Source organism: Calidris pugnax, unplaced genomic scaffold, assembly GCF_001431845.1.
Source record: "Calidris pugnax isolate Ruff unplaced genomic scaffold, ASM143184v1 scaffold349, whole genome shotgun sequence".
In the NCBI taxonomy this organism is placed as follows: Eukaryota; Metazoa; Chordata; class Aves; order Charadriiformes; family Scolopacidae; genus Calidris; species Calidris pugnax.
In genome coordinates this window covers 2,366,440-2,388,990 of record NW_015091088.1, presented here as the reverse complement: position 1 = coordinate 2,388,990, position 22,551 = coordinate 2,366,440, and the positions used below count along the sequence as shown (strand labels likewise).

Below are 22,551 nucleotides of genomic sequence, written 5' to 3'. Positions count from 1 at the left end.
ACACTGGCTCAGGTTGCCCAGAGAGGTGGTCAACGCCCCATCCCTGGAAACATTCCAGGTCAGGTTGGATGGAGCTCTGAGCAACCTGGTCTAGTTGAAGATGTCCTTGCTCATTGCAGGGGGGGTGGACTAGATGGCCTTTAATGGTCCCTTTCAACCCAAACTTCTCTATGATTCTATGATGGCATATCCCTTCTTCCCCACAGATCTCTCCAGGCTGTGACACTGTGGAGGGAAAGCAACATCTCCCAGGGGAAGCACAGCAACTCCAGGGGAATGGGAAATGGGACAAACGGTGGGTTCAAGCCACTGTTATTAAATCCCTTCCTTAAAACCAGTGCAGTGAGTGCACAAAGCAATCACATCAGTGACCTGCACACAGAGCTATGACCATGTGATTGAAAGCATTCAATTAAACTGCAAACTGTTGATGAGACTATGCTGACTACCTTGGAACTGCATCCTACACTACAACTTGCTGAGCATCCTCGCTTACCATCCTCGTCATTGGTCACAGTTACAGTTGCCATGTCTATCTTCCCAATCCTTGCTCCACTCCAATGGTTTCCAAGTGGGCTACCAAGATAGACCTGGAACTGCTCTTCTGGTTCAAAGGCAGAGTCGTCACTGATAGAAACACTGCAGTTCTTCACCTAAAGCCAAGTAAGCAGGTGAAAACAGCAAACGTTCATAAATCCGATGGAGCCATTTAAAGGTCTCACTGTATTTCACTAGTACGGCCTGAGTACTGTCAATCCTGGAAGAAATACTTCTACTTTTAAGACTGCTACTTCAGCGTGGACAAACCACACAGTTACACAATGAGGCACATCTACTTCCACAAACCAACAGCTCTCTGCTACAATAATCCTGAGTCCTACTGACACAGAGGATTTGTGTTTCATATTTTAACCAGTTTTATCATGAAACAAACAACCCCTCCAGAGTCATGTCGTATTTCTGGGAGCAGAAGATTTTGTGACTTTAAGCATACTATGAAATCAGTTTGGACAGCCTCTGTCAGCTCCCTCTGACAATGCAGAGCCAAGGAGGAGATCTGAACCTCTCTCACCAACAGTTCTTCATACTCCCTATAAGCCAGGTTCAGCTCACCTTCTCCCCTTTCAAGAAAGTGATGCGAGACTCCTCTGCGTTCCTCCTCTCTGCAAAGTCCTCCATGACCTCTGCCGTCTGGCTCTGGGTGTAGCACCTGACAGAGGACTCGTAGCTCAGGTCGCCGGTGCGGAAGATGGGGATGTGCAGAGTACCCTCCTTCTCCTTCACCGTGTATGTATCCTTGGTGAACTGCATGCTTGGTACTGCAGGAGGTAATAAAAGGAGTCAAGAGGTATCAAAGCTCCACAGAGACACAGGAGATAACCGAGGCACATACGTCGTGGGAGAACTACTGCATGGAGTCTGACAGCCAGACAATAAAACAGCAGCTTCACTATGCCTCAATACAGGATTTGTTTCAAACAAACAAGTGACCGTTATTGCCATCAACCCTCTACAGGATCAGCAGATCCTGCAGCACTTCAGAAAGAAGGCATTTCTCCCCGTCACCTCTCAGTCACCTAACTCCAAGAGCTGATGAATCTTATTCCTTCCCTATCATTTTGGTGCTGCTGCAATGTGCTGGAGAACAATACAGGGCTGGCAGTACAGGGCTTGTGTGTTTGCAGGGCATGTCAGGAAGGGATTGTACCAGGACCCAGTCCTGAAATGGATGCTACGTCTCAAAGCATTATCCTTCTGTCTGTAGACAGACACAGAACAAATGACTTGCAGCAAAGAGGGCAGACCTCAACAAAAGATATAAAGGCAGAAATGATTATAGACTACTGCAAAGTTAGCTCATACAGTGTGTGCTTTCCTTAGGCAAGCAAACACGACAGACATTAAAACACAAGAGAAAGTAAACATGCAGTGAGACTTTCTCACATAGTAAGGGGGACTTTAGGTCACAGAAAGCATGAAACAAGGACTGAGCTCTGAGCAGGGAGGTAAAGCATGCCTGACAGTGAGGGAACACTACAGAAAAATTTGTTCTGCACTTGTGAAGACTCCAAGCTCTTATGGACAGTGAAGCATGGAAAGAAAAGGGGCAGCCAAATGGAATGGGAGGATCCTAGGAAAATAGGCTAAATCCAGCCTAGAAACAACCTAACTTGGACTAGCCTCCTTCTGTATGGAAGTGTTAAGGAAGAGGCTAGGATGGACCAGATAGAGCTGCCACGGACAACTTACCATCTTGGAAGATGTCATTAATGGCCACGACTGCTTGGAACGGTTTTGTCAGCTCAGCTCCATGGGGTGAGCTGAGATAAACAACAAATGTCTCCAGCCCTTCTATCACCGGGTACTGTGCATCATCCAGGATTGTCAGAGTGCAGAACTAGAAGGAAAGCAGAAGTCCTCCTTTTAGAGATGCAAAGCTTTCCTCCCTCCTGGCACTCACATCTGAGCGTCTAACGTAAAGTCATTATGTCAGGCCTTTTCTGAATTAATTAATCAATCGAAACCATGTTCTAGATAAATCTGGCATATCATTTCAGAGAACAAGCAGCCATCTTTATCCTGGAAGAGGTGGCCTGACCAAAGCTTCTCTGTCTGAAGCGCTGATCAGATGTGAGTCTGTGCCTAGCAGATTCATTAACAATCCTCAAGTGGCCCTGAGAGGATTTTCAAAACAGGCAAATGGCAAATACAGAGTATGCACATGAACAATAGAGAAGTGTCACCAGAAAGAGCAGACTCATCAGGAAGTCAAAGTGGCCTCTCACCTCTTCTGTCTTGCCCGGCCTGAACTCTATTTTTCTGGAGCTAGGGACGTAATCGATTCCCGGGCTGGCAGATGGAGGGTCTGACGTCCGAGTGGCACACCACACCGAGATGGGGGTTGAGAGATCAGGTCCCTGTCGGACGACTGGAATCTCAATGCTTCCTGCATCATCAATTGGACATGAAAGAGAATTAAGATGAGAACGCAGCTGCATACCACAAAACAACTCCTTTCCCCTCTCCCTTCGCCACTGCTCCTGCACCCAGCACAGGCTACTGCAGAGAACAACCCCCAGCCTTCCCCACAGGGGCAGAGGGAAGAACAGAAACCCTCTGCAGATCTTTTATAATTCTGCTGCTGTGCCCTAAAACACTCCTTCTGACACCTCTTCCTGATGAAAGCGTGCTTTCACGGTAAGCACCCCAATGTGGTGCCCCGGGGCAGCCCCCTGCTGCTCCTCACCTGCGGCCTCACTGACAGTAAAGGTGGCATTCCCCAGGAACACTGTGGAGGCATCGTTGGGACCACCGATGAAGACGCTGGCTGAAGCCCGGTTGCCAATGCGTGCATTATCTGAGGCATCAGCCAATACGATCTCAAACTCCTCTTCTTCTTCGTATTCACTGTCATCGATCAGCGTGACGTCACACGTCATCACGGTGACACCCGGCCCAAAAACAATCCGGCTCTCATCTGTCATCCCCCGGGACTTGAAGTCGGAGCCGGATTCCAGCATATAAAGGCTGCTTCCCTTGGCTGATTTGGGGACAGTGTAGCAGACGGCAGACACAGTGCTGCTGGTATCCCCTAAGACACCACAGAAAAAAGCCATAAAGCAATGGAAATATTTTAGCTCTATTTGGTGGAGACACCATCTACTTAAATAATAAAGCAGTGTTCAGAAAAGAGGGTGAGGGGTAAAAAAAAAGATTATCCCTGCTCCTAAACTTGCATAAAAGCTGCCTTAGCTCTGACTTCCAGGCACACTCCAAATCTGCACTCCTGGTTACTATGATCAGGAAATGGGTGGCACTTGCTATTAAAGAGTGTACAGTACAGTGATGGGCTCCACTTAAAGCACAGTATCTAAATCATAGAGAAGCAGTAAATAAATACAAGGATTTGCTCCTGCTCATGCTGGGAGGAGAAATGACTCCAAAAGAAAGGAGCTTTAACTGTGTTGGTGAATCTTACAGCAGAGCTGGGAAAGATTGAAAAAAGCCCAAACATCTGCCCTGTGTTGTTGCTTGTCATTTCAGTTGCGCCACAAAGCTACTTCCAAAAAAATCAAAGAATCACCCCAAAATCATAAACAAGCAAACCCCAAGGAACCCTACTTGTTTTGGGGGTCACCGTTATTTGCCTGCCAACAGGAAACAGTCGTGTGCCTGAGCCTGGCAGAGGTATATACTGCAAAGACTCCTCAGCAGCTTTGCAGTAATCTTAGTCATGTGATAAAAGACTGCAGAATAAAGCATAGAATTAAAATCCAAGCTCTAGGCAGCCACACATAGTTCATAGTCTGTTCATAGCTGCTTCACTTCTCTCTGTCCCCAGTTTACTGTTGACCACAGTCTCCAGGGCTCCTCATCCATTCTCTCTGCTGTGTGTGTTGAGACTCTGCACGTCTCACCCACAGCAGTGCCTGTGGAGCCACCTTCCCTCCCTCACATCCCGCAGAGCCCCAGGGAAGCATGGAAATTAGACATCAGAAAGAAATTTTTCACTGTGAGGGTTGTGAGACACTGGCACAGGTTTCCCAGAGAAGCTGTGGATGCCCCATCCCTGGAGGTGTTCAAGGTCAGGTTGGACGGGGCTTTGAGCAACCTGGTCTGGTGGGAGGTGTCCCTGCCCATGGCAGGAGGGGTCAACCAGATGGTCTTTAAGGTCCCTTCCAACCCAAACCGCTCTATGATTCCACCGTTCTATGGAAGTCGTTCTGCCTGGCTCAACCCACCTTTCCTTTCAACAGGAGCAGAGAAAAACCCAGCACTCTCGCTGACATGGTAAGTCTTCCTGTCGAACTGTAGGGTAGGCTCGTCTTCTGTGTCCGTGATGGTGACTGTGGCCCGGGTGACATTCCCCAGAAGAGCGTAGGCTGGCATGCTGAGCTCCACAACAAAGCTCTCCACGCTCTCGAAGACGTTGTCATCGTTAATGACGATGGTGCAGGCCTTGGTGTCCTCCTGTGCCTCAAACTGCACCTGGAAGGCAGCAAGTGGCCTGCTCTCTTTGGACTGGGATCTGAAACTGTCTGTCCTTCCTGTCTTACCCTTGCCTGAGTCACACACCCTGTGCAGCAGGGCAGCACCAGACACCGACCTTCACCAAGGATAAATGGCTAGTGAAGGCCAAAGACAGCAGCAAATGCAGCGTGTGGGCCCCTACCTCTTCTGATCTCAGTCATGGTTTTAGCCCTTTGCATGATCAAGAATGACATTCCTACTCAGACAAGCCTTAACGTTTGTGGTCTGTCAGAACACTGCTGCATAGTGCGTTTGCCAACATAAAAAACTGATGAAACCTCTTCTGAAAGCACACAAACCCCAAATTTTTAGAAAGGAAAGAGTCTCCTTTGTGTTTTTTTCAGTTTTTCATCCAGGCTCAACAGTATGTATGGTTTAGGATGGATATTAGGAAAAATTTCTTCACAGAAAGGGTTATCAAGCATTGGAACAGGCAGCCCAGGGAAGTGGCTGAATCACCATCCCTGGAGATATTTAAAAGACGGGTAGACGTGGTGCTGAGGGACACGTTAGTGGTGGTTTTGTCAGTGTTAGGTTGATGGTTGTACTTGATGATCTTAAAGGTCCCTTCCAACCTAGACAATTCTATGATTCTATGGTCAGATCTTCCCTTTCCTTTCCCAACTTACCTGCCCTGCGTACTCCACATAGTCCTGCTCTCCTGGCCGTGAACTGGAGCTGGAGGTGGCCGTTCCCTGCTCGGTGCGGCACAAGACAATCGCGTACTGGCTGAGGTTACCAATCCTCCTCACGGTGACACTCACAGAGCCTGCGCTCTCTTTGACGTTGTAGCTGGAAACGAATCAATACGATACAAACAACAGGCTGAGGAGCAAACCCTATGTGTTTACGCTTATACAGAGCACTACAGAGTCAGGCTGGCTGTTGCCTCCACAGAAAATCTGAGAGACACTAATAAAGGGGCTTGGTTGCCCAGAGAAGCTGTGGATGCCCCATCCCTGGAAGTATTCAAGGCCAGGCTGGATGGGGCTTCAAGCAACCTGGTCTAGTGGGAGGTGTCCCCGCCCATGGCAGCGGGGTTGGAACTCAATGATCTTTATGTTTCCTTCCAACTCTAACCATTCTATGATTCTATGACTTGGGCAGATGGCAGCTATTCAGCTACCCTGCTCCATGGTTTAACCCAGCCAGGTCATCTTCTCATACGCACATGAGTACCCACTTCCATACCGGCTGCTGTTGCCCTCTCCCCACAATCAACAGCATTAATTCAACAGGAATGTCATGTGTGATTCTACAGTGCACAGCAGTGAGATGTCAGCCCTGATGGGATGCCAGTGAAATTTAGGCAGAAATGACAGTAACTGCCCCAGAATTTAATTTCTGTGCTGTAGGTCCACCTGCTTTTAATTTCCATGCTCTAGGTCAACCTGCTTCACTCTAGATAAGACCTCATCTGTCAAAAGAGTGCTGTAAACTGCATGCCATTTACCTGGTGTATGTAAAGCTGAGGAGAGACCACTGGACATGGAAAATGTTGCCACTGACCACGTTGGGTTTGCTGTCCTTCACTAGGAACTGAAAGCTGTCCATGGTCTCCTGAACCTTCTCCTCATACATCACGTACCGAATGAGGCCCTGGTTCACATCCTCTGCCAGGAGGAGACATCCAATGAGCCAACCCAGAAATTCAATGGCAGTTTTATAGACAAGCAGCACCATGACATGCACCCACATGGCCGCAGGGATTGGGTTCTCCACATGCCCTTTGCATTGCAGAAGCTTTTCTAACTTCCTTGGTCTTACCTGTGGTAGAAGCCAACCTACAAGCTGTGACAAGACATTTCCTTGCTTAGTCTAAACATCTACCAGACCTTTTGCTGATTAGATCCACATACAGTAACTACAACTCCTCTTTACAGTCCCAAGTCAAATCTCCAGCTTTAAGAAGTTTGGAGAACCTGGGTGTGCTACAGGACACAGGTTGGGATCTATAAGAAATTATAGAATTTCTGCAACTGAGGGTAAAGTTCAATTCTTATTTTTGACAGACCTCTGACATTATCCCCTCTCTTCTCCCCTCCCACCATTTTTTTTTTATTCCCTCCCCCCCCCCCGCCCCAAGCTATCTTGGCAAACTGAAGCAGCTGAAGGAAAAAAGCAACAGTATACAGCCCAAATTACATACCCTGCGTAAAGGTGGTCACAGTTGTCCCTGGTTTCAGCTTGTTCTCCACATAACCATTTCTGGGACCAGTTGTTATCTCATAGATCAGCTGTTTGTCATCTGTGTCAGGATCTGTCGTCAGTAATTCCTTCTTAGTGATTAGATTGGTTGCCTGGATTAGAGCCAAACCAAAGGAGTAAAACTCTGGAGATCCATCAGTGCAAGTCTGATTGACTGTTCATCCAAAAAGCCCAACCATCCCTCTGTCAAACAGTGCTCCACATGGGAAAACTACGGGATGTAAAACCACAGAGCACACACCGCAGCCTTGAACAGACAAGGTGTCTGACAGCACAGGAAGGATTCACATTCTGCCTCACATCTGGTTTGTTTAATAAAAAAAAACATTGTAGCTCAAAGAAAAGCAAATTCCGAATAAGCTGCCCAGCCCTGTCTAGCTGGGGGTAAAAGTTTGACAAATCTTTTGGTTTCTGCTGGAAACCACTGCTCCATGAACCGTGCTGATGCTCAGATGAAGCCTGTCTTTGCCCAAAACATTTGCAAACAGCCTCAAGTTGAATGATTGACTCGGGACAGTTCATGCTGCTTTAGTGAGCCTGTACCAGTCTTCCTTCAAATGACCTCACACGGATGTGCCTCAGTTCCATCACACTTTGTTTTCTCTTTGAAAAGAAAACACCTTTAACACCAGGAGAAAAAGAGAGAATTGAGCTGCCTGAGGCTGCAGACTGCTTTTCTGAAGTCAGGAATTTGAGCTGAGACAGCCACTTCTTAATACAATTTCTTACTACAGTGTCTTCCAACCCTTTTTCCTGGGAAGAACCGAAGTATTTCTTTTCAGTTTATGCTGGGTCCTCAAAAGCAAGCACAACAGCAAGCTTCTGAGTGTTTTGTTTGGACGTCAGCAAAACAAAGGCATGTCACAGCAAGAAATGCCTATACCACACTTCTTTGAAAGCCATGTAAATCTGCTATGGCTGCTGTGGCACGTAATCAAGACTCCTCTGCCATCAGTAAAGCTGAAAACATACTGCCCAGGTGAGGAGGGACAAGGGGCAGGATGTGTCCGCCCAGGAAGGTGGGCAGGAGCTGTACTGCACTGCACAGCTTGTGCAAGAGCCAAGATGAGATAGGCCTGGTGGTCCTGCTGATGTAAGGGAAGAAGGTGTTCCAGGAAGCAATTCAGTGCCCTGGAGCTGCGTTGCCTGGTTTAGCTAATGGAGCTGCAGTGCAGGCATCCCTGCACATCCCTCCCTTTTCCAAAACACTTCATGGGCACGAACAGACACCTCTTCTCTGTCACAAAAATAAAAAGAGCTGAACGATCAGGAGGTTCTCCTGTGAAGCTCCTTCTCCTGGAACAGCCTGAGGAACAAACTAAGCAGGCAGTTACCTTGCCATCCACGTACTCCAGCCACTGCAAACCCAGGTTGGTGATGACTCTGGGTGTCCCATCATCCACAGAGAGAATGTCCACTTTGAAGCGCTGTGGTGCTGTTGTCACAACCTGACAAAAGTTTAGAGACAGATGTTACTTTGGGAGTCAGAGCCTCATCTTTGCTCTCTTCACTTCTGTTAGGATCAAGGTCCTGGGCCAAGTTTGCACACACAAGGGCTGATACACCAGGGAAGAAGCATATGACAACACATAACTAAGAATACAGCAGCTACATTTCCCCTTCTCTGAGAGGATGTAGTTTTCTATTAGCTACGGAAGGTCTTCCTCACAACCCTTCTCAACCCCTTACCTTCTTCCCCCCATCCTCCATAATGAAGAAGGGATTGGTCCCATCAGACACAGTGAAAGTGAAGCGATCCTTCAGTGAATTGCTACCATCATGACTGTAGCTGATGCGGTTCTGGTAGATGTCGTCCATTGTGAAGGTGGTGGCTTGGTGGTAACGCTGCCCGTTGCTGGTGCGTTCAATCAGGCCGTGCCGAGGGGGCTGCATGACTGTGAATGTAATTGACTCAGCCTGCACCAAGGAGACAGAGTGGCAAAGCTGATGATGTGACCCCAAGACCAGAGGAGGCAGGTCCTTCCACCTCAAGATACCTGGAGAGGGATTCTAGGCCCAGACAGCTTTCCAAGCACAGTGTTTCCAACCAGGCGTTGCACTGCACACTGAACTGATTCACCCTGAGCCCTGCCCTGTCTTCATCTAGAAAAAAAAAAAACCCAACTAGGGGAGCTAAGCTAGAGACATCACACCAAACGACTGGTTCGGCTGCTCTGAGATGGCTCCCACAGTCCCTCATTCTGCAGTCATTCTAAGCAACGAGCCCCTTGTCACTTCTGTTGGGGTGGAAGTAGCCACAACCTTTGGGGCAGGATCTTTGGCTCAGGGCAATAACAGGCAGCCAGGAGCTCTCTTGCTGCAGGGAAACTGCAGTGCAGTGCAGAGCCAGCATGACACCACTTAGCCTCTGGCCAGACCCAGGGCAAGGAAGGGGAAATGTCCTTTTCATCTGTGGTAGGCATGAACTCAGTGCCAAGGCTAGGCATAAGCTCAGTTCAAATCCACAATGTTCAAAGAGAAGGTGGGACAGGGCAAGCATTAGCTCTTATCACAGCTTCTAAATGTTTTCCACGCAGGTTTGTTGTTTATGTGTCTGAGAGACATCCCAGATGAAGCCATTTCTCAAGCCAGGGCTTTGTTTTGCTCAAACACTCATTCATCTATTTATATACAAACTGGGCTTCCCACAAGCTGTTTGATGTTGTGATCAGACGGAGTATAATCACAGGGAGAGATGACACTCGCTATAATCTCTCTTTGAACACAAGCCCATTTTGCTGATAGCCCAGATGTGCAGCAGGACAGGGGAAGGAGGAGGCAAGGGGGAGTCCTGCCTTACCTCTGTGTCAGCATCTGTTGCTTTAAGCTCAAACTCTGTGATGGTTTTTCTCACACCTTCCTGAACTGTCATCCCAAGGCTTTGCACTACGGGTAAGGAGTCATCCACAGGGTTTATGGTGATGTCAAACGTCTGGCTCACCTGGAACAGGAGAAAAAGCCTCTCTTGATTAATTCAGTCTCCCAAGAGTGCAACTCCATTGAAACAGTAACGCTTTAAGCAGACCACAGTGATCCACTGAGTTTGGGTCACTTCATTTGGGCTTTGTTTAGTGAGTAAACAAGAGCCTCTAAGCTCAGATCTTGTGAATATGACCTCTCCCTATGACTTCTATCCCCCCCACAAATTTATTCTTCCTCTTTCCATGGTATTTATGAACACCCACTTCCCCCTCCCTCCCTCATTCTGCTTTGTCCCTCTCCCTCTGTTTGCAGCTATGATTTTCTCCTTTCAGACAGTAGGAAGGAGACATTTCTGAAGGATCTAACTGTGCTTCTGGGTATATCATCAGTGCACTGGATCAAAGCTGAGCTCCAGAAGCAACTGATAAGCAGATGAAAACTGAGACACTGAGACCTTGGTAAACCAGTCTCTCGAGGCTACATCTCAGGTGTCTTCCCCTTCCCTCCACAGGATCGCTCCCTTCCCTTTGGTATGAAAGATGTCTCACAGCAGGGCAAGTAAGAGCACCCACCATTGCCAAAAGACAAGCCCACATGCGCCTTGTTTCATTTCCTTTGTTACGTGTAACTGTCTCTTGCAAGCACGCAAGAGGAAAACTGACTCCCATCACATCCTAAAGAATCAGCAGCCTGCTTGGGCAAAAAACCATGCTGGGACTTACCTCATTTGTTCCATCAGACACAGAAAAGGTGAAGGCATCTGTATGCTTTTCAATGTCACTGGTGTGGACGTACTGGATGCTGCGGGATGCCAAGTCTGTTTGGCTGAAAGAACTAATTCTTGTCCCTAGAGAAAGAACAATAGGGGAAAATGTGCAATAGAAAGAGCGAGGCAGGGAAAAGTATAGGGAGCTGGACATATCTAGCCATAAACACTCAGTCTTGGCTTGTTCTGCTCCAATTCAGGCTGCATCACAGAATCATCTGGGCCATGAAACTCATCTGAGCCTGGGATTTAGTTGGCATGGAGTCTGCTAAACACTCCGCTCAACAACTTTTAAATTCATATAGTGGCATCCCTTCTGCAAAAAGAAGTGCTGACTTCTTCCCAGACCTAGAATTTTACATGGCACCTCGTGCTGCCAGGACACCCTGTTGGGGATGGGCCTCTTAGGGCAGAGAACAAGAGAGCAGCTGTGAGAAAAACAGTAGATTTAATACTTTGATTTTCACTCCTGTGGAGGACTGATCTAACCAGGGCATCACTAAGTATGGGCAAAAATTTTCCTGGTCTCACAGCAGTTTTCAAAAACGCCTTCAAGGTCTCTGCTCTCTTTTTTCCTCTTGGTACCCCTGCATTTAGACACACTAAGCCCCATTTTCAACACTGACTTATAGTGACATCTTTACAGGTCATTAGGTGTGACATAGACACAGAAAGGCACCTGACAAGCATTTTAAAAAGCACTTGAGCCTTTAAGTCTCACTGCTGCAGTTTGACAGTTTTACTGCTTTTAACAACAACAAGAACCCTGACGAGAAGTTTTTCACCCGTTTATCATGCTAAATGGCTACTGACAAGTATTGGCCACACTACAAAAGATACCAGGATGTGATATAATAAATGAGCCCAAACTGGATGATTAGCCAAGGTTTCATCAGATCTCATTAGCTTTAAAGGTTTGTGTTCTCTTTTGAACACTCCAGTACTCTCTGCTTAGGTTTAGGTCATTTAAATCACGAGAAGAACTCTTTCACAGCGTGTGATTCTGTATCTTTCTTAGTCCATCACAGACATGAAAAAGCACAGAAATCAGAATCACCACATAAAAAGAAGAATAAAATCCTTAATCAAGCTCTTTCAGGTCTCCAAAGTACAAGATTCACTGTTTAGTTTGCAATTTAGACAAGAATATTGCAAGTTTTTAATTTTCTCTCAGCAGGGGGTTTGCTGATTATAACTTTAATTCATTTTTCCTACCCTTTCAACGTGTTTGCCAGGGGACATCTTGCATTGTGAGAAGATGAGGCAACCTATACACTAAAACTGAGCTGAACAGGGACTGTCTGCATCTTGAAAACACGTAGCAGATATTTCCACTTCAATCTCATGTTAACGAGAAATCTAATTCTAAGAAGAAATATAATCTTAGATGAGTATAATCTAAATCAGAAAAGCATATTATATGACAGCATAGATTAGACAAATTCATTAGAAAGGGGTAGGACACTTATACAAAAATCATGCCCACTGGCAGTGGGCATGGAAGGCAACTCTAAAATTCAGATCACATTTGCAGGTAATTATTTTCAGAATTTCACAGGATTGACCAATATCCCCTCTTTAAACTACCACAATTCATTATCCAGCGTATCCATCTTGCTCCAAAGTAGCTTCCTTTTAAACTAACTCTGCTGTTAATTTCCTTCCTCTCTCCAAATCACAGCTGGGAAAAGAGGCTGGTGTTTAGGGGTGAAGGGACACATGGCCAAGAGGGGACTGAAAGCAAGCTGTCTGTTCACCAAGATGGTCTCTATTACCATGGACATAAGGGACGGATTCTTCTTGGTGTTGGACTAGATGTAGTCACAGAAGGTTTGCCTGTCATACAGATGCAGCAATATGTCCTGAAAGAGGAGATTCACACAGCGGCAAGCAGGACTGATCTGTGAAGTCCACCAGGCAAGGTTACCATGGGACATAAAACTCTCACAGAGATAAATCCTCATCTGTGATTACTGGACTCTAAGACCCTATTCTCCAACTCTCTGGGCTAATGAACATTTGATTTCTATTGGGAAACATAATTCTGTGCTGCTGCCTCCAAGCACAATTTTCCTGCAGTGAACCTTTAGGGCTCAAAAGCCCTCCGATGCTTTGCTGCCAGGAGTACCCAAGTGAGTAAAATACTATCCTGCTAACCTGGGGAGGCCACATGCTCCAGGTGTCCCAGCTGTGGCTGTCTGGTGAGCCTGTACTGGAGCTGGGCTGGCTCACTGTCCTGGTCAGTGGCAGAGAGCTGGAGGGTTGTGATCGTCTTCGCCGAGTTCTCATCCAAGACCAGCCCTTTGTTAGCAACGATGGAGGGGGGAAATCTATTCTCTGAAAGGGTTAAAGACAAAGCTGAGTTAGGAGACAGTCACCCTCCTTTCCTTGCTGTTATTCAAATTGGGTACTTGTGCTCAAGCAAAAGACAACATACACACAAACACCTCCCAGACTGGTAATTCCAAAACAGGTACCCTGGGCCTCAGCACTAATCAAGGAGATAGTAACATTATAATGTCTTAAAGACAATCTACACAGTCTGAAGACATTAAGAGGCATTTTTCTACCTATTTCAGTGATTTTGTCAGAAGCCAAAGAACTAATCTTTACACCCATGAACTCTCTCCATGCCCCAAACTTCAAAGGCCTTTGAATTAACAGCAAATAAAAAATGCATCTCAAGAATTACATCTTAACTTGCAGTACATGTGGGATGGGAATCTATGAAGGCCTCAGCTCTGCAGCAAAGAAAACACAGCTTCAGCACTATCTTTTACCTAATACACTAATATAAAAAACCTGGTCCGTCAGTTTGTTGCCATCTGCATCGATCACATCAAAGGTGAAGGTGAATTTTCCACCAGGATCCCCTTTCTTGTGACTGTACACCACTTGTCCTGGAGAGAGGAACAGGAGAAAAGAGATGGTTTACTACAGGCTGCATTATTTAATTCTTAGTTTGGAACCAGGCTGGCACCATGAGCCAAGGGACTTGGGGATTGACAGAACTCCTGGATTTGGGTTTCATTACTTTTTCTCTTTATTCTTTTTCTCCTGCTGAGAGAGACTTTTTAAACGCTTGCTTAATGATACGTGTTTCTGCTCTAACATAACAACCTTATCTTCTTTTCCTCTCCCTTCCCTGCTTGAAGTCATCCTCCCCCTCTCAAAAAGATCACAGAATCACAGAACACCTCAAGTTGGAAGGGACCCATAAGGATCATTGAGTCCAACTCCCCGCACCTTGCAGGACTACATAAAACAGCCACGTATTACTTGCTAAAGTAATGATCTAAAATCAAGCACTCTCACCTTTATTTATATCAGCCTGGGTGAAACTTTTGACAGGTCCTTCGACAGAGATCTGGACTGGATTATCAGTTTTGATCAACTGCAGATGCCCCACGCTGGGATCTCTCTTCATGACAAATCTGATTGTTATGTCATCTGAATAAATAGCTGCTGCTTTCAAGTGCTGATCTGTGAGGTGTGCTGCAGAGCCTGGACCAGAGAAAGAAAGTCCACAAACAGCTTCAGCCAATCCTGCTAAGCGACTGGTTTAGACTGGGCCATATAGCAATACCATTCTCCTCCCTCTCCCCATACCAGCTGGGAGCTGCAGGTTCCTGTTGACAGCTAATGTAGGTGGCTGCTTCTTCGGCAGCTCCGTGGAGAACTCCAGCCTCCCCGTCTGTGTGTAGAGACCGTCCGTGATGGAGAAGCCAAACTCATCTGTTTGTGCTGCTGCACCACTCTGAGTATAAACGATCAGCTCATCCAAAATGTCCTGGTAGGTGAAGGACGAGCCCATGGACAGCACACGGCCATACTCTGGGGGCTCCTTGGCAGTCTGCCTCCTGCGGAGATGACCTGACAAACAAAAGATGGATGAAAATTATGGGGAGAAGACAGCCTGCTGGGCACTCTTTCCCTGCCATCTCTCAGTGGCATGCACAGAGGTGGACATAGCCTTACCGGCAAAATTCAACAAAGTTATCTGCTTATTGCCAAAACTGGTAAGAATTTGGCTACATACATGAGATCTAACAAAGGGTGCACAGCCCTCAGTAGTTTAAGATGACACCAACCTTCACTTGACACCCTGCCTTGCTTTAGCCCTGCAGATAGATGCTAGTGGCTCTATCTTTGAACTGAACCCCACAACACAAAATGGGGTAACACAAAAGGAAACTTCCCAGGGAAATGCACTCGGACCCCCTTTCTCATCTCCCACAAATAGTGAGGGACAACTCTCAAAGAATAGCACAATCCCTTGCTGGCTGCTGGTCCAAACACAGACTAAATCTGATTTATACTGATATGCCAGGCTCCTCTCAACACACACAGATATAAAGACATATAGACAGTGATGCACAAAGACATTCTCACTCTCCTTCACTCCACGCCCCCCAAGCTTGTCAGGACTTACCACGCTCAGGACTTCTGGTCACCATGATGACAAGCTCACTGTTCTGGGTGTCCAAGTCCTGCAGGTTGAGGGAGGCGTTGGTAACCACCACACCTGAGCCCTCGTGCACTCTGACAGGCTCCAACACCATCTTTGGGGGCTCATCGTTCTGCCGCTGCACAGGTCCCAAAGGCACACAGTCAAAAAAAGGGAAATGGCCAAGGGAAGAAGACCTGCTGCCCACCTGAATGAAATACAAGCTCCCACATGACAGTACTGGTTCTGATATCCAGTAATGGGCTACACCAGCTTCTCCAAATCTATCCTGCATATTTTAACAGGGAGGAGACATCTAAAAAATAAGCCCTGGGGAAGACGCTGCAATGCACAACTGTTCTTCTGGCATCACAGGAGAATCATGTGCTTGGTCTAGGGGAAGCAAACAGATAGGAGGAAGAAAACTCTGTTTAATCCTCTTCCCATGTGTTACAAAGGAGTGAGAGAAACTTGCACTTTAAAAGTCATGTGTCTATGTGAAAGGAGAGGGCTCTGGCAGCCAGTGAGCACAGGCGTACCTGAATTGTGATGTTAATGCTTTGCAACTCAGACTGGCTGAAGCCATCGCTCACATAAAAGCTGAAAATATCACTTGTTGGCTCGATGCTTTCATGGACGCTCTGGAAGTAGTAAATGCTGTTCTCTAGAACATCTTGAAGGGAAAAGGATGCATCTCTGGTCACAGCAGACTCACTCTGCGGGCCAAAACTCTCACCTGCAAACCAGAACACCACCAGTGAAAGGATGCTCAGCTCACTGATCAACTAAAAATAAAAGCAGCAGAATTAGGAGAAGAATGGCCCACTGTGAAGGGTGCAGAAGGATGTTCATTCCTACGACATGGCTTTCACACCTTGTGACCTTTGTAGAAAGCAACATCTGCTGCATTAGAGTAGGCATTAGGAAGCTGCAGTTTTACGCATGGTACGAGCAATCCCACATCCCAGAATTACTTAGGCTTTCTTCAGAGATGAGACAATGGCTAATGTGCCATTTGGCCTCAACACAAACTCTACATCAAGCTTCACCTTGCAAAACGAAGTCTCACACCCAAGAAAATCACCCAGCCGTTGCCTATTGAAGGAGAGAAGCTCACCATTACCAAAATGGCACAAACTGGTGTTCACTCATAAGACACAATTAGGAGGGATGATGTGTAATGGTTCGCAACCTGTGCTCTCTGGAGAAAGGCAATTACTCTCGTAACAAGCCACTAGACCGGCAAACCCAAGGTGGTATTTTACAAAGGCAAGTTATTATTTAAGTAAAATGATAAATGGCACTCCTGTTAGGACCACACACAGGATTAAGCAGACAAGTCTCCTGGATGAACATCTATGGACAATACGGTATAAATCCTACCTTTTCTTGATAATAGAATGAAATAAGAGAACGTTACCAGCCATGCTCTGCCACAGCTCTCACAGCCTTAAAGCTTGCTGGGACACTTAGAGGAATTTAGCAAAGTTTGTTGTGTAACGAGGACAGCCAAAATAAAGCATGATGAAAATACAGCACATGGGCTTGAAGAGGCTTTTAATGTCTCAATCTTGAAACACAGACCAGTCTGCAACAAATAAGAATCAGGAGGAAATGCTCCACAGAGCTGACCTTACGATCTCTTTATGATCAACTGATGCCAACCAGCACTGTATTGAGGTAGATTAGAATGTTCTCCAGCATGCCAATTCCTGAGTTTCCTTTCATCAGTCAGGAGTAAGAAGAGACAGCCAAGCAATTTACCTGTCCTAGTGTTTTCAATGTACCCATACATTGGCAGAGTGATAACTGTGACCCTCAGGTCTTCCTTGGCAGCAGTATCGTAATCAGCAGCTGAGTGGTGATGAGCCAGCAGTGGGACCTTGCCACCCTCATCCACCTGGAAAGAAAAAGCATACGAAAAAACTACCGCCCACACACACAACACGCAGCAGCACACAACTTGTTACTGCCTCTAAGGAAGAGGCTTGCCTGGTCTCTGAAGTCCTGCCCCATCCTCCCCTAGATCTGCTAAGCATGAAATCAGCTGGGAGGTGAGGTGGGATGGGAAGAACAAAGCCTGCCTGGCTCCCAAGAGGAGCCTGTGTACTTTATCAGGGCAAGAAGAGAACTGGCAGAGTCACGCTGACCTCTTGGAAGGTGAGATCTGCATTTCTTGTTGAGGAGAGCCTTTTGAAGACAAGGGAGGAGGAATGCAAACCTGGAAAGGAGGGAGATGACTTCAAAAGGCTTTGATAAGGAGTCTGAAATGCTGCGTATCAGTCCAAACACCAGATGTTTTCATACTTGTCTTCTGCTCATCTTTTACACACAGAGTGGTGAAACAAGACGTGAAACACTAAACAGAGGTAAGTCAGACCTGTTCCACTGATGTCAACAGGACACCCTAGGGAGAACCCAGCTCCTGACTAGAGCACATGTAAGCAGGTGAGGTTCAGGGATACAGCCTTATTGTCAGCCTTCTCTGGTCCCCAGGTAATTTGTTAACTCTTTGCACTCACAGGATTGCATGCACAACCCCATGTCTCTTCAGTGATTTCCCCTCAGTTCAGGAAAGCTGTTCAATTCCTCACATCTAAGACATTCTTGTCACTGTTCCTAGTATCCTGGGTAGCCACTTACAGTGATATGGTCAGCAAAAGCAATGAGCAACGGCATTGTCTGGGCAGGGGTGATAGTGATGGTGAACATCTGCCTGTCGAGCCGGTTGTTATCAGCGTCAAAAACAGCAAAGTGGAAGATGTCCACAACTGGCTGATTGCTGGTCTCAAATGTGGTGGAGTAGCTGTGAAAGTCAGAACACACTCTGGGTCAGGGAGTCTCACTGACAGTAAGGCAAATACATCTCATCCCTGCATTTAGAGGTTTTAGGTGTTGCCTACCTAAAGTATCACCATGACATTGCAAATACAGAAAAAATTCTCCTAATTTGAAGCTACACCAACTACTGGCATTTCATACATGCATAAGCACCTAATTTTGCACCCAGGAAATGCTCTCATTTATAATCTCATAGAATATAAGAGCCAAGAAAGGGAAAAATATCTGTGATACACTGTACTAACATAATATAGCCCAGAGATCCCTGCGGAAAGCCCACTGAGCTTTTAACTGGCACGGCTTGAAGGAGAATAGCTCTTTGATACCTGATCCTCTGGTTGTTAATGTCTTCCATGGTGAAATTATAAACCTTGGAAAGCTCTTCATCACGAGAGCCAGACATCCGTACGAGGGTGCCATATGCAGGCAGAGATATTAACTGGATTCGTATCTCTGAGTCAGGAGAATTGTTGTCCTAAACATGAAGGAACAAACCAAATCAAAACAAGACAAGATTAGCTTTTGTTTCCCTCCACTAAAAATGGAAGGAGGAATAAAATGTTTTATAGGGAAATATATCGAGCTAGCTGGGTCAGACCTACAGCTCGTGAATATTAAATGAAGCTCTGTTGATGAGAAGAGAGTCAACTGGATTGACATCCTCAGAATCTACCACAAAATGTATTTTCATTTTCTCTCAGCTCAGAGAGTTTTTCTTTGTGTCCTTGTATCACATCAGCACAATCTCTCAGATGTAAACCTGGTATTTTTGTTTTCAAATTAATTTACACTCCTAATGGACTGGACCATTTACATAATACGCTTTTCCTGACTCCAGATAAAGCGAGCCAAACTGTAGCTGATAGCTGGCACAGGGAGTAACTGTTTCCTCCCCTTGAACTTCATTCAGAGACACAGAGCTAAGTTCAGTTCACAGTAAAAAAAAAAAGTTAACATGGAGAAATGCTGCAAAACCCAGATTCAAATTAAACTAAAAGCCGATTTTGGCTCTTGTTAACTGCATTAAGTACAACCATCTCTGTGACATCATAACCCAGATGTCATCTTTCTTCTAGAAGTTTTTGTTCGTTGCCTGAAAGATAAGACCCAAAGCAGAAACCATCATATCCTCAGCATATGGGTCAGGAATGAAATCCTCTTTTCCCTAACTATTCTCTTACTCATATTAAACCTCAAAAGCTCCCTTGTCAGCTCTCCCTCTTCAGAGGAGAACAGGAAAGACCCCAGACTTGTATCCAGACTGATCCCTTGGAAAAAAACATTCATCTGCCTTCTTATCCTGCCTCACCCACTGCAGTTCCCAAATCATCTCTGACAGCCACTACCTTAGGTGTCTCCAGCCTCACACGTGCACTGCAACCTCTCCTCCCTCCTCCCTCCGGGGAGTATATCTGCAGACCTGAAATCCACTGCTAGTGCATTTGCTGCTAAATCATCTGCAAGGAATAAAACACCTATCTACTGAATTTTACCAGCAGCATAACTCTTGTACAACACACAATCCCTGGGACAAACTCCAAGCTACTAAGGAGTGCAGCATCCTGGGTTGCTTAAATCTACCCCCTCCAAATATGTCCAGAAAAAAAACCTGGGCCATTTTGGAAGTGGGGGGAGGGGCTGAAATTTTCAAGCGATTATCACTTAGCAAATCCATGTGCTTTATTAGCAAGTCTGTTTGATACTAAAACCTAGGATTAACTCAGTTCTCATGTTTAGCATAGCAGTTCACCTCTGTTTCAGTCAAACAGGGATAGCCTTAAAACCCTGCTGGATGAAAGAGTCTATTATCCCCCTTTTGGCAGCAACAATCACGACAGAGTCAAAACTCGAGCTCTCTACCAAGAATCCACACCAACAGCAGAGAGGTGTGTGTGGTGAAGGGTCTGTGGCGGGGGTAAGGAAAGGGAAGCTGGCAGCATTCACTGAGTTTAGAAAGAGATGAAAGCTTACAGTGTAAGCGAGGTGCAGTCGAGAGAGAGTCACAGAGCTTTTACTAGCCACTGTGATTGCCAACAAGCAGCCTGGGGCCAGCTGCGGACCGTTGTTATCCAACAGGGAGACTTCCACCCTCAGCACTGTGGTCACTGTGGTGACACCGTCGGTGACAGAGATCTCCATGCTGTCCTCTGCTGCTGCTGAACCGTCATGCACGTATTGCAGAGCGTTTCGAGTGACATCCTCGTAGGTGAAGGCGTCACCTTCCCAAAAAGAAAACGGCCAAGTCAGAAGATTCTGTTCAGTGCAACTATCCAATTCAAATGACCTAAGGCCCAAATTTAGGAAAAGACTTAACCATGTACTAAACTGGCACTTAATGCAATCCTTACAAGCACGTGAGTTATGAAGACATTTATAAGGAGCTAGTGTATATGCAAGGCAGAGGAAAAGCTCTAACCCTCAGTTTCAGAGACACGGCAACTCTTCACAATTCTGAGGGAGTGCACAGATCTTCCTTTCTTCCCAGCTGCTTTGTAAGCTCATGCCTGTCACAGCTAGATAAAGCTTCCCTCTCCCTGTCTTCTGCTTGCACTACTCTCCTACAGATAATACTTGTACATCTGATCCCACACTGGAAACCACTGACACCAGAATCAACAGTGAAACTCCATGGGAACTTTCGACTGCTGGATCACAACAGGTTTACATGGACTTCAGTGGAAATGTTCACTACGTTACTTCACCAAATTACTTCAGATATAACTTACCATGTAAAACAAAATATGCCTTTGATTAGCAGCTGGTTACAGTTATCATAATAGAGTCACTGTCAACTAGCCCACATTTAATTGATACAGGAAAACGCACTAACTCAGCCAGGAACTAAGCAACAAATGGAAAAATGTCTTTCACGCGCTCTCTCCTGCAGTCACACACTTCCAGGGAGAAAATTCACACACTTGTGGATGCAGCTGTATCTGCCAGAGGCATCGGTTTCCTCCCTGTGAACTAAACCAGCTACGGGGACAGGCACATGCTGACCCTTCTCCTGCACTGAGGAAGACTTCTGCTCAACTCACCTGCTCTCATGCGCTCCTGCATGCCTGCGTTGTACTTGAGCACGATGCCATGTTGGGGAGGTTTCACCAGCTCAAAGAAAAGACCGTCAGGAGCTGTATCTGTGTCGCTCACGGCTAACTGGATCCCTGGGCCGGGGAAGGAAAGCACGGCTTCAGCATCCTCAGACACTACTCTGGGAATATCTATCAGGTTTTATGATGTGCTCTTGTGAATGGAGTCAAAAAAATGTAATACAGTCAGTACGTGAAAAGTAAAATAATTATGGAGCTGCCCTAGCCCAAAGGCTTGCTGGTTTTGTAGAAATAATTGGTCCCCTGACAATGCTCAGGTCAGAGGTTGTATCAGAGAGCTTACTGCCAGTATGGCTCACAAATGACAGCTGTGCAAACCCTCAGCTTATGAGAGACATCCACATGTTCATATGGCAGGGGAGGTATCTACAAAAGCCCCAGAGAACCTTCTCACCCAAGCACTAAGTGGCTTATCCTAAACAACCCAGCATACCAGATCAGACCACTAACCAACAGTTCAGCAATTGCAAAGCAGCCCAAGAGGGAACAGTAGGCTCTCCCCTGGCTCAGCCAACGAATGGATCTGCCACACGCTGGAGGAGCACTGCCATATTCCCAGGCACTTTTCTGGGGCACCGCTGCAGTGTTCTCAGCAGTTGCAGCTATACCCACAAAAGCACAGCTCCTCTGCTAAATGAGAAGAGGTGAGAGAGATCAAAACTCTCCTCTGCTCCACCCATGTGGCCTCCTGGCAACAAACACTGTGCCTCAGGCTGAGCACTGCACCCCATCCCTTGCACCCTACTCACCAATGGTGGCTTTGCCCCCCTGGCTGACCTCCAGGAATGGAGCTGCGATCTGGAAGACTGGAGGCTGCTGCTCCGCAGAGAGCAAGTGAATGACAAACACCATCTCTGGAGTTGTGTGCTCTCCATCAGACACTAGACACAGACAAAAACCACACCTGAGTGTAGGGAAATATTGTCAAGGATTCACCCGGAAAATTCACCTTTCCGTACAAAATCACCACCCCACGTCGCTTACTTCTCTCCCACCTTTGTCAATGGACATACACACACAATTCACACCTGCAAAGGGTATTTACCTTTGCCCCTAACTCAAGTCCTAGCAGGAAAAATGTAACTGTCTGTATGTGTACATACTAACTTCTAGATATTTATCAGGTGTGCTCATAAGTCAGAACATGGACTTCTCCTTGCTGGTGGATCACTTAGGACACCTGTGCTACAAAGCACATGGAGAGGGGAAGATACATTTAAGAAGCA

At 46.4% G+C, this 22,551-nt stretch overlaps 1 protein-coding gene across 1 annotated transcript in view; it reads right to left on the bottom strand.

Moving 5' to 3' along the window:
• The window catches only part of FRAS1 (Fraser extracellular matrix complex subunit 1), a 181,759-nt gene that overhangs the window by 20,382 nt on the left and 138,826 nt on the right, over positions 1–22,551 (bottom strand). Inside the window, exons 35-59 of the mRNA XM_014957844.1 lie at positions 22,075–22,206; positions 21,254–21,379; positions 20,187–20,434; positions 18,542–18,690; positions 18,018–18,180; positions 17,139–17,274; positions 15,914–16,110; positions 15,360–15,513; positions 14,537–14,800; positions 14,243–14,431; positions 13,708–13,827; positions 13,085–13,264; positions 10,884–11,008; positions 10,040–10,180; positions 8,929–9,156; positions 8,574–8,687; positions 7,181–7,331; positions 6,485–6,644; positions 5,661–5,823; positions 4,743–4,989; positions 3,248–3,592; positions 2,787–2,947; positions 2,251–2,398; positions 1,114–1,319; positions 497–653 (exon numbers count right to left, since the gene is read on the bottom strand). Coding sequence (XP_014813330.1) covers positions 497–653; positions 1,114–1,319; positions 2,251–2,398; positions 2,787–2,947; positions 3,248–3,592; positions 4,743–4,989; positions 5,661–5,823; positions 6,485–6,644; positions 7,181–7,331; positions 8,574–8,687; positions 8,929–9,156; positions 10,040–10,180; positions 10,884–11,008; positions 13,085–13,264; positions 13,708–13,827; positions 14,243–14,431; positions 14,537–14,800; positions 15,360–15,513; positions 15,914–16,110; positions 17,139–17,274; positions 18,018–18,180; positions 18,542–18,690; positions 20,187–20,434; positions 21,254–21,379; positions 22,075–22,206 — 4,404 coding nt within the window. The remainder of the gene's footprint in view (positions 1–496; positions 654–1,113; positions 1,320–2,250; positions 2,399–2,786; positions 2,948–3,247; positions 3,593–4,742; positions 4,990–5,660; positions 5,824–6,484; positions 6,645–7,180; positions 7,332–8,573; positions 8,688–8,928; positions 9,157–10,039; positions 10,181–10,883; positions 11,009–13,084; positions 13,265–13,707; positions 13,828–14,242; positions 14,432–14,536; positions 14,801–15,359; positions 15,514–15,913; positions 16,111–17,138; positions 17,275–18,017; positions 18,181–18,541; positions 18,691–20,186; positions 20,435–21,253; positions 21,380–22,074; positions 22,207–22,551) is intronic.